The sequence below is a fragment of the Carya illinoinensis genome, chromosome 4, assembly GCF_018687715.1.
Source record: "Carya illinoinensis cultivar Pawnee chromosome 4, C.illinoinensisPawnee_v1, whole genome shotgun sequence".
Classification (NCBI taxonomy): Eukaryota; Viridiplantae; Streptophyta; class Magnoliopsida; order Fagales; family Juglandaceae; genus Carya; species Carya illinoinensis.
Window position 1 is genome coordinate 3,498,991 of NC_056755.1, and position 13,807 is coordinate 3,512,797.

Sequence of the window (13,807 nt, forward strand, 5' to 3'; positions counted from 1 at the left end):
TCTGAAGAATATATATATTTTAAATTTATAGTATGGGTAAGCGGGCTGGCGGGTGGGTACCCCCACCACCACCCATCTGTTGATTATAAATTTTAACACGGCCCGCCTACCTGTTGCCCACCCCTAATTGTATTGTGTCTTAATGCCCAACACACATAACCTGAAGTTTAAATCCCTCCCACTATTCCAACCATCAGTCATGACTTCAATTTAAATTGTTTGTTGATTGAATATTTATATATATTATGTATGCATGGGTGTTTGCATATGCTTGTAGTATTCATCATGAGGTGGATAATTTTAGTTTTCTGTTGGTACATAGGTGTTTGAATCATCTACCCAGAGCTGTAGGGAAGAATCCAGCTCATTTTGACCTCTCTTTGGCAAGGAAACAATCAGCAAACAGACAGGGTTCTAGCGATTGGCTGGTAATCCATGTCCAAGAGTTAATATCGCTCGCTTATCAGGTTTGCAATAGGAACTCACTAGCATGTTGTTATATTTCTTTGAAAAATCTCAGGTCCTGACTCCTGAAATGCATTTTAAATTTGATATATTTTCTTTCATTTTCGGTATCAGATAAGCACAATCCAGTTTGAAAACATGCAGCCAGTTGGTCTGGGGCTTCTGAGTACAGTTATGGATAAGGTAAATGTGTGTGAAATAGCTAGATAAAGAATGATAGTTCTGCAATTTCTTTTTTATTGTTTGATTGGAGCTAATTTTGAAGTCTTGCAGTGTTTTTTCCTCATTATTGCTGACTAAATCCTATGACCTATTGAAGAATGCATTATTAAACCAGAGATTTTATTTTGACATTATGTTGCTATAGTTGAGAACTTTTTGAACTTGAGATATCAAACAACTTGAATATTTTCAAATTATAGATGCTATGCCACATGGAAGTAAGTGTCAGAGATTTTATTTATCAAACAAAAAAAAAAGTAAGTGTCAGAGATTTGGGTTTTAGCTGTTACCAGAAAACAGGAATTATGCACAATACCAAATTGGAGTAACTTTTGAGAATCGACTTTATAGTCCCTTAATATTATAATTGTGATGCGAACCATGATTATGGTATGGCTGTGCTCTATTGAAATATATCTCTGGTGTCTTTCATCAAATGAAGTTCACTAAGAAAGGCCCTAGAGGTGAAATTTTTTAAGGCGACATGGATTGGCAATTGCCTTTCTCCTTTACCTCCATGGTACAAGATAAACTCAAAACTTCATTTTAGGCAGTGGTTTCAGATACTGAAAGTTTGACTTGGCCTTCCAATGTTATATTTCCACCCATGACAGGAAGTAAAAGTACTGTTATGCATGAATCTTCCCACATTTTGCTCGCTTCAACAGGATAACAAGAAAAAAATAATTAAAAAAATATCTTTTGTAGTGGAATGATTTGTAGTTTCTGATTGGTCTTGGGGGATGTGCTAAAATAGAAAATGAAGGATTAATATACTTGCAGGAAACTAGATTTCATCATTGTACTGCAATACTTCGCTATTTTAGTCTGTTATTATAACTTGGTGGAAATAAGTTTTGAAGATGTCTCTGGTTTTATCTCAATCCATACTTTCCATTTTTTCTCTGCTTTATCTTTTGCCGTAGTTCTTAGTGTCTATCAAAAGTTAAATTGTTTCTGCCTTGTGATTTTTGTATGCAGTTTGAGAGGACACCTGATCCTGAGCTTCCAGGACATCTTCTGCTAGAGCAATATCAGGTACATTTATGGGTTTTTTTGGGTCTTTTTCCCTTCTTCCATATAATTCCAAAGGTCAACACCTTAAATTATTCATACATGTTAGTCGTAATTTCTTGGAGGGAATTTGGAGTGAATGTCACATCATGTTTTAAATGTTTAACTTCTGAGATCATGAATCTCACATTATTGAGGCTTTATGTAGGCCCAACTATTATCTGCAGTTCGCACTTCCTTGGACACATCCGCTGGCCCTTTGCTATTGGAGGCAGGCTTGCAACTGGCTACCAAGGTTAAGAATATACCCATTTTTTCTTCTTTCATTACTTTCCGATTGAATGATGAAATGAGATGCAATGACACTGATATAAAAAAAAAAAAAAAATCCAGATACTGACAAGTGGAATAATTAGTGGTGATCAAGTTGCAGTTAAACGCATATTTTCGTTGATTTCACGCCCATTGAATGACTTCAAAGAACTTTATTATCCTTCATTTGCTGAATGGGTCTCATGCAAGGTTTGGAATCCCATTGTTCTTCTGATTCTTTTGTGTATTAAGGGAGAAAAATATCCATTTCTTTTTTCTTTTCCAATGTTTATTATCTGGCAGACAGCTGTTTGTTAAGTTGTAAAGTCTTTTACTAATTTCTTACTGACAAACTAGATCAAGATAAGACTTCTGGCTGCTCATGCCTCTCTCAAGTGTTATACGTATGCATTCTTGAGAAGATACCATAATAGGATTCCAGATGAATATCTAGCATTGTTGCCTTTGTTTTCAAAGAGTTCAAGTATACTGGGAAAGTACTGGATCCGGGTTTTAAAGGATTACAGTTATATCTGCCTTTGTTTGCATCTCAAGAAGAATGTAAGCTTCCTTGTTCCTCTTTCATGACCATCTTTCATCTCAGAGAGATATATGTTTCATATATATTCTTTGTAATGTCTTAATGGCATACTCATTCAAGTTGCATCACTTCTTACAGTGGAATCAGTTCCTTGATGGGATCCAATCACCTCTGGTTTCTTCAAAGCTGCAGCCTTGTTTGGAAGAATCCTGGCCGGTAATTTTGCAAGCACTTGCGCTGGATGCAGTTCCTTTGAATCTTGATGCGAATGAACATTCCAAAAACACTGTTGAAAATATGGCAGGAAGCTTAGTATCTGGATATAGCATGGTTGAACTGGAGTCTGTAGACTTTCGGTTTCTGTGGGGCTTTGCTCTTCTTGTTCTTTTTCAGGGACAATATCTAATTCTTGGTGAATCTAAATTGCCTTTGGTTTGTGCTAAAGCAAGACATAGTGAAGACTCACCAATTGAAGAGCTCGATTCCCCTGGCTTGAACTTATACGAAATTGTGCTACCAGTTTTCCAGTGTCTCTCTACTGAAAGATTTTTTAGTGTGGGATATCTCACTCTAGATATTAGCAGAGAATTATTGCAGGTTATGATCTCTCTCTGTTCCTTTTGTTGTTATAACTTGGGTAAGGAGGTATGGTGTTTTGTGGCGTTTTAATGTTTGAATCCATTATCTTTAATTAGGATACTCTGGAATGAAATCATTGATGCAAGTGGTGGTTAGTTGAAATGGTGTTATCTCATGAAATCATAAATAGATCCCATGCTGCAAATATATGTAGTTCAAGTTTTTCTTCGGTTTTCTGGCACAATTTTTATGCCCTCGTCTTTTTAAATTTCTTTCTTTTAATGCATGATTATCTCACATTTTTATACTTCGAAATTCCTTAAGCAATTTAATGTGTTTTAACCTATGCAAAAGAGTTTATGAAGGCATAAACTTTGCTGCAACGGTATAAGTTACAAACATGATTTGCAAAGAGACTTTTGTATCCCATTTTATATGTACTAAAGTATGATATATTTTGAAACTGCTTTATTGTGATCTCGATCAGAATGGGTATCACTGCAATTAGTAGAACTCAAACTTCTTCCACTTGTTGACTTATATTGTTGACTTTTATTTTGGATAATATTTTATAAATTAAGAAAGAAAGCCACTGCTCCGGAAGTCCACCTTGTCGCTTCAAGCTACCCATATGTTAATTAGCTTATATATAACCAATATGGGTGACTGTTATTAGATATGTGATGCTAGAATGACTCTATTCCTTTGATATTCAAATTAAGGTGTATATTCATAAGGATGCTTAAGAAATTTTAAATGGATGCAGGTTTTCTCATATTCCACACACATGGATAATTCATTTAACAGTCTTGCGATATCAGTCCTATCACAGGTAAACATAGCTAGTCTTGTGAGTTAATTTGAATTCATTTTTGAAGTTGATTAATCAGAAGCATTGGTTCTAACACTAACGTTGCAATTATTTCAACATACCAATGCATAAGAGAATAACACATGGTGTCTATGTGACCAATCAGTTCTGAGTGTTTTCTTTATGAATTGCAATTTTCTTAGGTTTCAATAATAGCATAAATCCAGTGCACTATGCCGGTGTATTATTGACATCCATATCTACTTTCCAGACTTGGGTTTTTGTACCAGTTATTACTTGTGGATTTAGAGAGTATTGGTTCCTGCTGTTTAACATATATCAAGTCCTGTATTGCTTTGATCACATTAGTGCTCTATGTAAGCTATTTGTATAATATATGGCATAATTTTCTCTTTCTCGTATCTGAGATTTACTTCATATCTTTGAGTCATTCTTTATATCCACCAGATTGATTTTCAAACGAAGATACTGAGTTGTTTGCATTAAATTCTGACAACAGATTGTGCAGAATTGTCCTAAAGATTTCCTTGAAACAGAAGATTTTGCTTATATTGCAACGGAACTTTGTTTAGCTTACCTCTTCAAAATGTTTCAAAGGTAAACACCATGCCAGGAAGTTTGGTCATTTTTAGTTTAAATTTGATGAAGAGTATTCTTAGTAATATCCTTATCTAATAGCCCCAACTTTTTGAGCTCAGTAGTGATGCAACTTCACCAGATCAGCCGAATTGGGATGAATTGATGTCAACATTATTTTTTACTGCAAAGACACTGTTGAAGCGATTAGAAACTAAGGTGGTAGGTGTTTCAGACATTTAATCTTGTATTGATTGTGGTGGATAAGATTTTACACAGTTACGGTTTCCTAACATTCTTTATTTTTTTTATTAGTAAGAAATTTATTAAAAAACGTAATTATGCATAGCCCAAATACACAAGAAGTGTACAAGAGAGAAACGCCTAATTACAAGCTAATCCTGAAAAACAGTACAAAAGTCATTAAGACTATTAATAACTGAAGCCCAAAGCAAGTATGAAAAAGGAAAGCTCTAATCCATTCCACCGATCGTTCTCTATTCTCAAAACAGCACCCATTCCTCTCATTCCAAATACACCACATAAGACACAGAGGTACTATCTTCCAAATGGTTGCTATTTGACAATTTCCTAGAATCCCTCTCTAACACGCCAAGAGGTTCACCACCCTCTTAGGCATCACCCAAGCAATTCCCACCTTAGCAAAGACCTTGTCCCACAAAGCCTTCGACACATCACAATGAAGAAGAAGATGATCTGCCGATTCAAAACATTTTTTGCACATAAAGCACCAATCCATTGCAACGATACCATGCTTCCTTAACTTGTCAATGGTAAGAATTTTCCCAAGGGAGGCCAACCACCCGAAGAAAGCCACCTTAAGAGGCACCTTGCATCTCCAAATATTTTTCCAAGGAAAAAAGTAAGTAGAAAAATGTGATGCCAAGGCCTTGTATAAATATCTAACTGAGAATTTCTTATTACCAAACTGATTCCAAAGTAATCTATCCTTCCCTGCAGAGTTATGTTTAAAGCATAAAGCAAGCTGTAAAAATCAGAAATGTCCCCCACTTCCTAATCTTGGACATCTCTAATAAAACATACTGACCACTGAATAAAACCAGCAGTATTATCCAAGTAATCAGCCACAGAAGCACCTTTATTCGAACCAATTCTGAAGAGAGAAGGAAAACCATTCTTCAAGGCCTCATCTCCACAACACAAGTCATCCAAAACCTGATCCGGTTTCCCCTACCCACCTCAAATCTGAAATTTTTTAAGAACTTCCCCCATCCATTTCAAATGAATTTCCACACTCCCACACCATATGCCCCTCTTACTTCATTGGAGCACCAACCACCCCAAGAACTCCCATACTTCGCATCAATAACAATTCTCCAAAGAGCATATTTTTCTTGATGATACCTTCACAGCCATTTCCCTAAAAGAGCCTTATTGAAAGCTTTCAGCTTTCTAATCCCCAAACCTCCCAATGAAAGACGAGTGCAAATCTTATCCCGCTTAAGCAAATGGAATTTCTGCTCATTATCCATACCACCCCCACAAGAAAGCTCGAAATATCCTTTCCATTCTATTAGCCACTCCTGCAGGCAAAGGAAAAAGAGATAAATAATAGGTTGGGATATTAGATAAGGTGCTCTTGATTAAAGTGATCCTACCACCTTTGGACAGATAAATCATTTTCTAACCAGCCAATCGACATTCAATCTTCTCTATAATCCCATCCCAAATAGCCTTGGATTTGCGAGGTGCCCCCAAAGGGAGACCAAGATACTTTAAAGGCAAGCTAGAGACTTTGCAGCCCAAAATATCAGCCAAATCCTCTATATTATTGACCATACCAACAGGAATCAAATCAAACTTTGATAAGTTCACCTTTAAGCCTGATACGGCTTCAAAACATAGCAAGAGAGCCTGTAGAGAGCGAATATGTTCAGAATTTGGCTCACAAAGGGTTAAAGTGTCATCCGCAAAAAGCAGATGAGAAACATTAACGCTTCCATACAAAGAACTGCCCACCGAAAAGCTCGATATGAATCCCCTATCTGCCGCCGCCCTTAACATTCTGCTTAACACATCCATGACTAAAATAAAAAGGAAAGGAGATAGTGGAGCCCCTTGTCTCAATCCCCGGGAGCTATAAAAAAAACCAGCTGGTGTGCCATTAACCAAAACTGAAAATCTAACTGTTGATATGCAATACTTCATCCAAGTGCACAACCTCTCCCCAAAACCTTATCTACCAAGGGTATAAACCAAAAAACCCCAGTTGATGTGATCGAAAGCCTTTTCCATGTCCAATTTACAAAGGATGCCGGGAATGCCACCTTTGATTCTACTTCTCCAAGCACTCATTTGCAATAAGAATGGAGTCAAGAATTTGTCTTCCCTTAATGAAGGAATTTTGCAATTTTGTGATGATCTTCCCCATAACCACACTCAAAACGGTTAGCAAGCACCTTTGAAATGATGTTGTATGCACTACTAATAAGACTAATGGGATGAAAGTCCTTCACCTACATGGACCCAACTATTTTACGAATAAATGCAATGAACATAGCATAAGACTTTTCTCGAGTTTCATAAATGAATGAAATTCAAGAAAAACCTTCATGATGTCATCCTTCACAATGTCCCAACATACCTGAAAAAATGCCATGGAGAATCCATCTGGGACCAGAGCTTTATCTTTGTCCATTCCTCTTATCACATTGACACCTCCTCTACAAACATTCTCTCCAACCAAAGTGCAGTAGGCTGGTCAATCGAATCAAACACCAGCCCATCAACCTTAGGACGCCAGGAATAAGGCTCCAATAGGAGCTTTTCATAAAAATGAACAATGTGATCCTGAATTTCAGATTTATATGTAATGACACTACCTTCCAAGTGAAGCACCTCAATGGCGTTATTCCTATGATGAGAATTTGCAACTCTATGAAAGAATTTGGTGTGCTTATCCCCTTCCACCAAAGGGGCCGAGACTTTTGTCACCAAGAAATCTCCTCCATGAGAGTAATTTTTTCCAGTTCATTAGCAACACCAAGATACCTTTCCTTCTCATCAACCGATAAAAACCCCAACAGTCTTTTTCATCAAGGCAAATTAGCTCCTCAAAAAGAGACTTTTTTTTATCCACTATTTTCCCGAGGACTTCCTCATTCCATTTCCTCAAATCATTTTTCAATGCTTTTAGTTTCCCTGCTAAGACGTAACTGGGTGTACCCGACAACCGATAAGAGGACCACCACTCTCTTAATTTATCTACAAAACCATAAGCTTTTAACCACATTTTCTCAAATTTAAAATATCTCTGCCCTCATGAATACCCCCACAGTCCAAAAGGATGGGAAAATGATCGGAACTTAATCTAGGAAGGCATTTTTGACATAAGTCAGGGAAATGTGCCTCCCAAGAAGGGGAAACAAGAAATCTGTCCAACCTGGACCTTGCCCTCCCGTTTGATCAAGTGAAATCACCCCCTGCAAAAGGTAAGTCAATCAAACCCAGCTCAAAGATTAAATCAGAAAAATCAACCATGGCTGGACCAATACGAGAATCCCCCAACCTCTCCACTTGGATACCAAGTGATGTTAAAATCACCACCAATACACCACGCACCATCCCACCAACTGCACAAGCCAGCAATCTCATCCCAAAGAAATTTTCTTTCACTATCAACATTAGTCCCATATACACCAGCAAAACTCCACCCAAACCATCATTAACATTCATAAAAGAACAAGCCACCGGATATTCCCCAACGAATTCATCCACCAGATTTACAACTCTCTCGTCCCACATCAAAATAGTACCCTCCGAAGCCCTCTAGGAAGCTAAAGAGGCCCATCCGACATAAGAAGAACCCCACAAACTTCTTATAATGTTTCTGTCAATGGTTTTCAGTTTGGTTTCCTGCAAACAAATAAATGACATCTACTTTCCAATCCCAAATCAAATTTCTTACGCGAAGGCATTTACATGGGTCATTCAATCCTTGTACATTCCATGAGAGGATCTTTGGCTTTATAAACTACTTCTGTTCACCCTGTCTTTGTGCCTACCTCTACTAGCACTACCTTCCCTAGCATCATAATTGATAGAGCAAACCAATCTCTTAAGTTCTCTTTCTTTTTTTGAACAAGATCTAGCCAAGAAAGGCCGTCCCGCCTTGATGGCAATGAGAAGAGCTTTAAATTGCTCTTCAAAGCCATTGCAAGAAATCCCTATGTATTTGTGAATTTTGTCCACCTTCTGCAACACCCAATCAGAATGAGTACCTGCCCAAGAGTATGCTGGAGGCATAGAGCAAATGGGACTAGGCTCATCACCCACATCTTCCAATCCATTAAGAAAAGCCTCCCCCCAGACCCCCTGCATACCGAATATAAATCAAGCTCTTCAACAGACCCCTCCTCTGAGATGCCCAATACATCATCCTCAGCAGTGCACAAAACCCTAGCAGATTCCTTCTCAATATTCAACTGGGGAGGCACCCTCCCAAATCCGTCAAATACAACTTCGCCAGAAACTATGGAGGGAAACTGGGATGAGTCGTGATGAATAGGAAAACTAAGTAGGGTTGAAGATTTGCTGCAGTGCTCTCTCAAATAGTATAAACACTAGAAACACCTTGAGCACTGCAACAAAACTAACCAAAAATATTACTAACATTCAGCATATGCCTTCTCTTTCATTGTTATAAAATTGTCTTGACTGCTAAGTTCCATGTTCTCATTGAAGTGCATGTCTTCAGTTGCAGAAGCAGTTGCAGTCAGTGATATTGGCATTTCTATTAATTGGTTACAAGTGCATTAGAGATGCCAGGACTGAATTATGCTTCTCAAAAGTCAACGAATTTGTCAAGTGCACCAATGCCTCATTGGAGAAACTTATTGGTGGTGAGCATTTTGAAGTTACAACTGGATTGGTGGATAGTCAGTTTTCTTTGCCAATTACCTATATATGCCATTTTATCATTACTTTAAAACATTTAACTGTATAATCATTAGTTGATATTAAGTCACTATATTTGTCTGAATAAGATTTTAGATTAGAATTAGTTTACTTTGTCACAATTAGATATATCAGTGATTATCTTTCTCCTGTATAGCTGAAAACTCATGCCGCTCAGCTTCTTCCACAGAAATTGTTTAGTCCAAAATTTTGGCATCATTCTAAGTGGAATCTTTGGATTTTGTCTTTTGTGTTATAAAAAGACGCAAAGTTCATCACATCTTTAGGCGTGAAGATGCCAATCAGGTTTTTCTAGGATCCTATGTTCCAACACATGTAGATGCATCAAAATGTTACCTTTGCGAGTATGCATTTCACAGTGCGTCAGCCTATCTGAAGCTAATAGAATGTGTGCTGCAGAAAATTCTAAACTTGGTGATGATGGCATTCAATATCTGAGAGCAGTTATTGGAACCTGTCTGACTGTGATAGCTAATTTGACCAAGGATTGTATTGAGGGCATCCATGTATTGGAGAATAAGAGATCAGACTTCCGCAAACTACTGCAAATGAAACTCGCTTTCTCTGGGGAACAAACTATATCATTTGCCAAGCTGGTTCATGAAATTCAATGTCTTGGACAGACCAAAGACATTCATCCCATATATTCTACTCTGTTCATGTATTGCACAGAGTGTATCCGAACTTTACTGACAGACGTAAATATACAGGTAAAAAGATATCTGTCCTTCAAATATTGTGGTGAGATTATAAAATCCTTATTTACTGATAAAAAAAATATAGATTAAGGTGAGGTCATAGGCATTATGCTGAACAAAATGACAACTAATGGAATTTTCTTCTGCTCAGGTTCAAGCAATTGGGTTACAAGTGCTAAAAAGTATGGTTCAGAAAGCCTTGAGCAATGGTTATGATGCATTTGTAATATTTTTGGTTGGAGAACATATTAGAGATATTTTCACAATAATCCAGAGGATGCTGAAGGTCTCTTTTCTTTTCAAGTTCTCCCAAAATTAGAGATTACAACTCTTTGACTTGCCCGATTTGAGTGTTTTATATTCTGAAGGACTTGCACTCTTCTGTTGATTGTAGAAACCTCTAACCAAAGAATCAGTGACCATTGTTGGGGAGTGCTTGAGAATCTTGGTGCTTCTGCAGACGCTTTCCAAAGGTAGTGAATCTCAGAGAGGTTTTATGAATTTGCTTTTTGAAGCCATTGTGATGGTTTTCTTGGCATCAGAAGATGGGTCTCAGGTAATATTAAATAAGGGCCTCTAAAATTGAAATTTGACGCATTTAATTTCATCCTTTTTTCCTGAGTGTGTATCATACTTACAGGAAGCCAGTGACATAAAAAGCACTGCTGTAAACCTCGTCTCCCATCTAGCTCAAGTCCCTTCCTCTGCAGTATACTTCAAGGATGTCTTGTTGTCAATGCCTCCAATGCACCGGCAGCAACTCCAGGTGCTGTTCTTGCTATGTGGCGATGTTATATTTGATAACCTAGAACTATATAAATCATATGCAAAATTTAAATTAAAAATATCCCAGTGTTTGACCCCAATTCTAAATTTAAATCTTTCTAATTTCGTTCTTTTAATCCCTACAATTCTGTGTCTATCTTCACTATTTAAGGCTTACAGAGGACCCTTGTGAATTGCACATGGAGCACTTGTATGAGCCCAATGGACCAAAAAATAATAGAAAAGACAATACATTGTCCCATCTGTTTCCTCTCCTCCATGGCCTCTTGTCTTCCTGACTTACCTCCACGGCAGTCTCTCATAAGCCTTAGTAGGTGTCAGCCACCAAAAACACAGAACGTAATATGTGTTTTTAGATTCAAAATATCCATCATGCCCAATTCCCAAATCCCAAGCATTCAGCAAAAAACTAACAAAAATCACCAGGCAGCCACATTCAAATTCTGATAATTCACCAAAAGTTCCAATTAAATCAAGTCCAAGTCTTAAATTCTAAAACCTGAAAAACCAATCAAATTTTAAAAGTAAACAAATAGTATTCATAGTAGCAGGTGATGGGGCCGGGTAAAATTACCATTGCAAGTTGCTGATCCTCATACAATGGCCCACACCCCTCTTCCCACAACAACAATAGAGCAACTCCAGACCTCAGCTCCAGGCACATGAACTCTGGAGGTAGGGAGGTGGGGGGTGAGAACTGAGAATAGAGATCAATTGCGTGGCACATCTGGAGGATACAGAGGGGTGTTAATTTATTTTCATTTTTCATCTTTTTTGATTCATAGGGCATCAGATATGTGTCTCACATTCAACTCACCTGGTTCTACCATCAGTCTTTTTTTTATTGGCACCGCGTGTCCAGGAACAGCGTCCATACTAATCTCGGGGATGCACAGGCTCTTGACAAGGAGTTTCCCGCAAGTACACTTTGGGTAATTCAAGGGGAAAGCCCCCAGTCCGATGGCCTTTAGAGATTGTTTGCACCCAAGACATTTGAACCTTTGACCTAGGGGGGAGTATAACCTCAAGCCCAAGGCCTTTACCACTTGAGCCAAACCCCTAGGGGTTTGGTTCAACCATCAGTCTTAATTTGTGGAGATGAGCAGGGGAAGAATTTATGAAATTATATGGTTTTAATTGACTAAACTGTAAATCAAGGATCTAATTTGAAATCAGGGTCCAATCATGCTATCTTTTATGCAATTTACCCGATGCATACATGCATATGGACATACATGACAGCCAGATGTGGGAATATTGTTCCCCAGAAATTGAGGGAAAAAAAATTCACAAGCTTCATAATGATTTCAAATTAACCTAGAAGATTGCTGCCAAAAAAATGATTAGAATGAACTGCCTAAAATATTGTGACAGATACAGTTTAAGAGAAGCATTGCCATGTTGTAGCGGTAACTTGAAAATAAACGACTCGACTTGGCCAATACTTATTGAGGAATATTTATATGACTAGTCGCCTCTGCTTTCAGGGGGTTATCCGTGCATCTGTAACACAAGATCATCATGCAACAGAAACGAAACCATTGGCACCGTTATTGGAAATAAAATTGCCGGTGCCAACAGCTGGAATTGGAGGGAAACATTCCCCATCATTAGCCTCTACAGTTCGCTTAGATAACAGTGGAACAGAAGAGGATGGAGAGGATGATGATGACTGGGATGCTTTCCAGTCGTTTCCAGCCTCTACAAGTGCAGCTGGAAGAGAGTCAAAATTAGAGAGTCCTGCAAAAGAACCGGGCTTGGTTGAGAACTCTTCTGTTCTGAAAATTGATTCTGGAAGTAATGACTTTCAAGAATACTCAGTCTCGCAATCTCAAAACATTGTGGAGGAGATCAACCATTCAGAACATCAAGAGGCTGGTGAAGAAGCTATATCTGACAGGCAGGGCAGTCAGGCATCTCCAGAGAATGATGCACAAAGTACCAGAAGTGGGATGCATGAATTCCACACTAGTGTCATCAAGCCCTGCGATGATCAACAACAGGAGAAGGAAGAGGAGGAAGAAGAAGCAGCAGTTTCAAGCAAAGAGAACGAACAAAGATTATCCGATCCTCAATCTGTTGAAGTTGCAGCAGGATCGATCGAAGTAAATGATATGGGGGATAATGAGGTGAGAAAGGAGAACCCAGATAACAAAGATGATCTGATATCGTCAGATTCTCTTCTTCCTCGTGAAGAATTATCTTATGAAACTCATGGAGAAGGAATTCCTGAGACTCAGAGGGAACCACAAGAAGCCGACGAAGAAGCCCAAAAGACAATGACTGTCGAAATTCATAGCAGTGACCAACAGCCAGAGAGTGTTGACTATTCGGGAGCACCAGTAAGTGAAGAAGATAATGCTAGACTATGATCATTCTCCGTGACAAAGAAGAGCATACGATGTGTATGAAATGATTAGTTCACAAAATTTTCATAGCTCAACTATAACTCCAAGCCAGGGAATCAGATTTTGTGAGGCCCAAGTAGAATATTATTTGTCTGATGTAATGTGGCCCTCTTTATAATTCTGCCGTTACATCAGTTTCGGTTCTCCATTTACCTCTTTGTATATGTTTAATATCTCATATATTTTCATGCTGGTCTTCAGCTTGACTTGATACTTTAGGAGGGTTCGCATTTCCATATTGTAAAGGTCTTGATATTTGACTGATCTACAGTATATGCTCGAAAATATTGAGAAACGTGAATGATCCAAATGACTTGTACAGATTAAGATCTCTTAATGAACTTAAAGGATCTTAATCCCATTTCTTATTTATAAATACCAATTTCGATGGAACTGGCACAAAAGCACCAAACGC

At 38.1% G+C, this 13,807-nt stretch overlaps 1 protein-coding gene across 7 annotated transcripts in view; it reads left to right on the forward strand.

The window, feature by feature from the left end:
* Positions 1 to 13,785, forward strand: part of LOC122308312 (protein SWEETIE) — a 57,440-nt gene extending 43,655 nt beyond the window's left edge. For 3 of the 7 annotated variants that reach the window (XM_043121563.1, XM_043121567.1, XM_043121569.1), the window contains 16 exons: positions 323 to 467; positions 580 to 648; positions 1,669 to 1,725; positions 1,910 to 1,996; positions 2,095 to 2,223; positions 2,371 to 2,574; positions 2,693 to 3,151; positions 3,900 to 3,965; positions 4,465 to 4,562; positions 4,664 to 4,763; positions 9,280 to 9,424; positions 9,900 to 10,210; positions 10,350 to 10,484; positions 10,593 to 10,754; positions 10,839 to 10,964; positions 12,472 to 13,785. In XM_043121563.1, coding sequence (XP_042977497.1) covers positions 323 to 467; positions 580 to 648; positions 1,669 to 1,725; positions 1,910 to 1,996; positions 2,095 to 2,223; positions 2,371 to 2,574; positions 2,693 to 3,151; positions 3,900 to 3,965; positions 4,465 to 4,562; positions 4,664 to 4,763; positions 9,280 to 9,424; positions 9,900 to 10,210; positions 10,350 to 10,484; positions 10,593 to 10,754; positions 10,839 to 10,964; positions 12,472 to 13,356 — 3,178 coding nt within the window. In that variant the 3' untranslated portion in view covers positions 13,357 to 13,785. The remainder of the gene's footprint in view (positions 1 to 322; positions 468 to 579; positions 649 to 1,668; positions 1,726 to 1,909; positions 1,997 to 2,094; positions 2,224 to 2,370; positions 2,575 to 2,692; positions 3,152 to 3,899; positions 3,966 to 4,464; positions 4,563 to 4,663; positions 4,764 to 9,279; positions 9,425 to 9,899; positions 10,211 to 10,349; positions 10,485 to 10,592; positions 10,755 to 10,838; positions 10,965 to 12,471) is intronic. The other 4 variants (XM_043121565.1, XM_043121568.1, XM_043121564.1 and 1 more) reach the window with 3 other exon arrangements.
* The last annotated feature ends 22 nt before the right edge of the window (positions 13,786 to 13,807 follow it).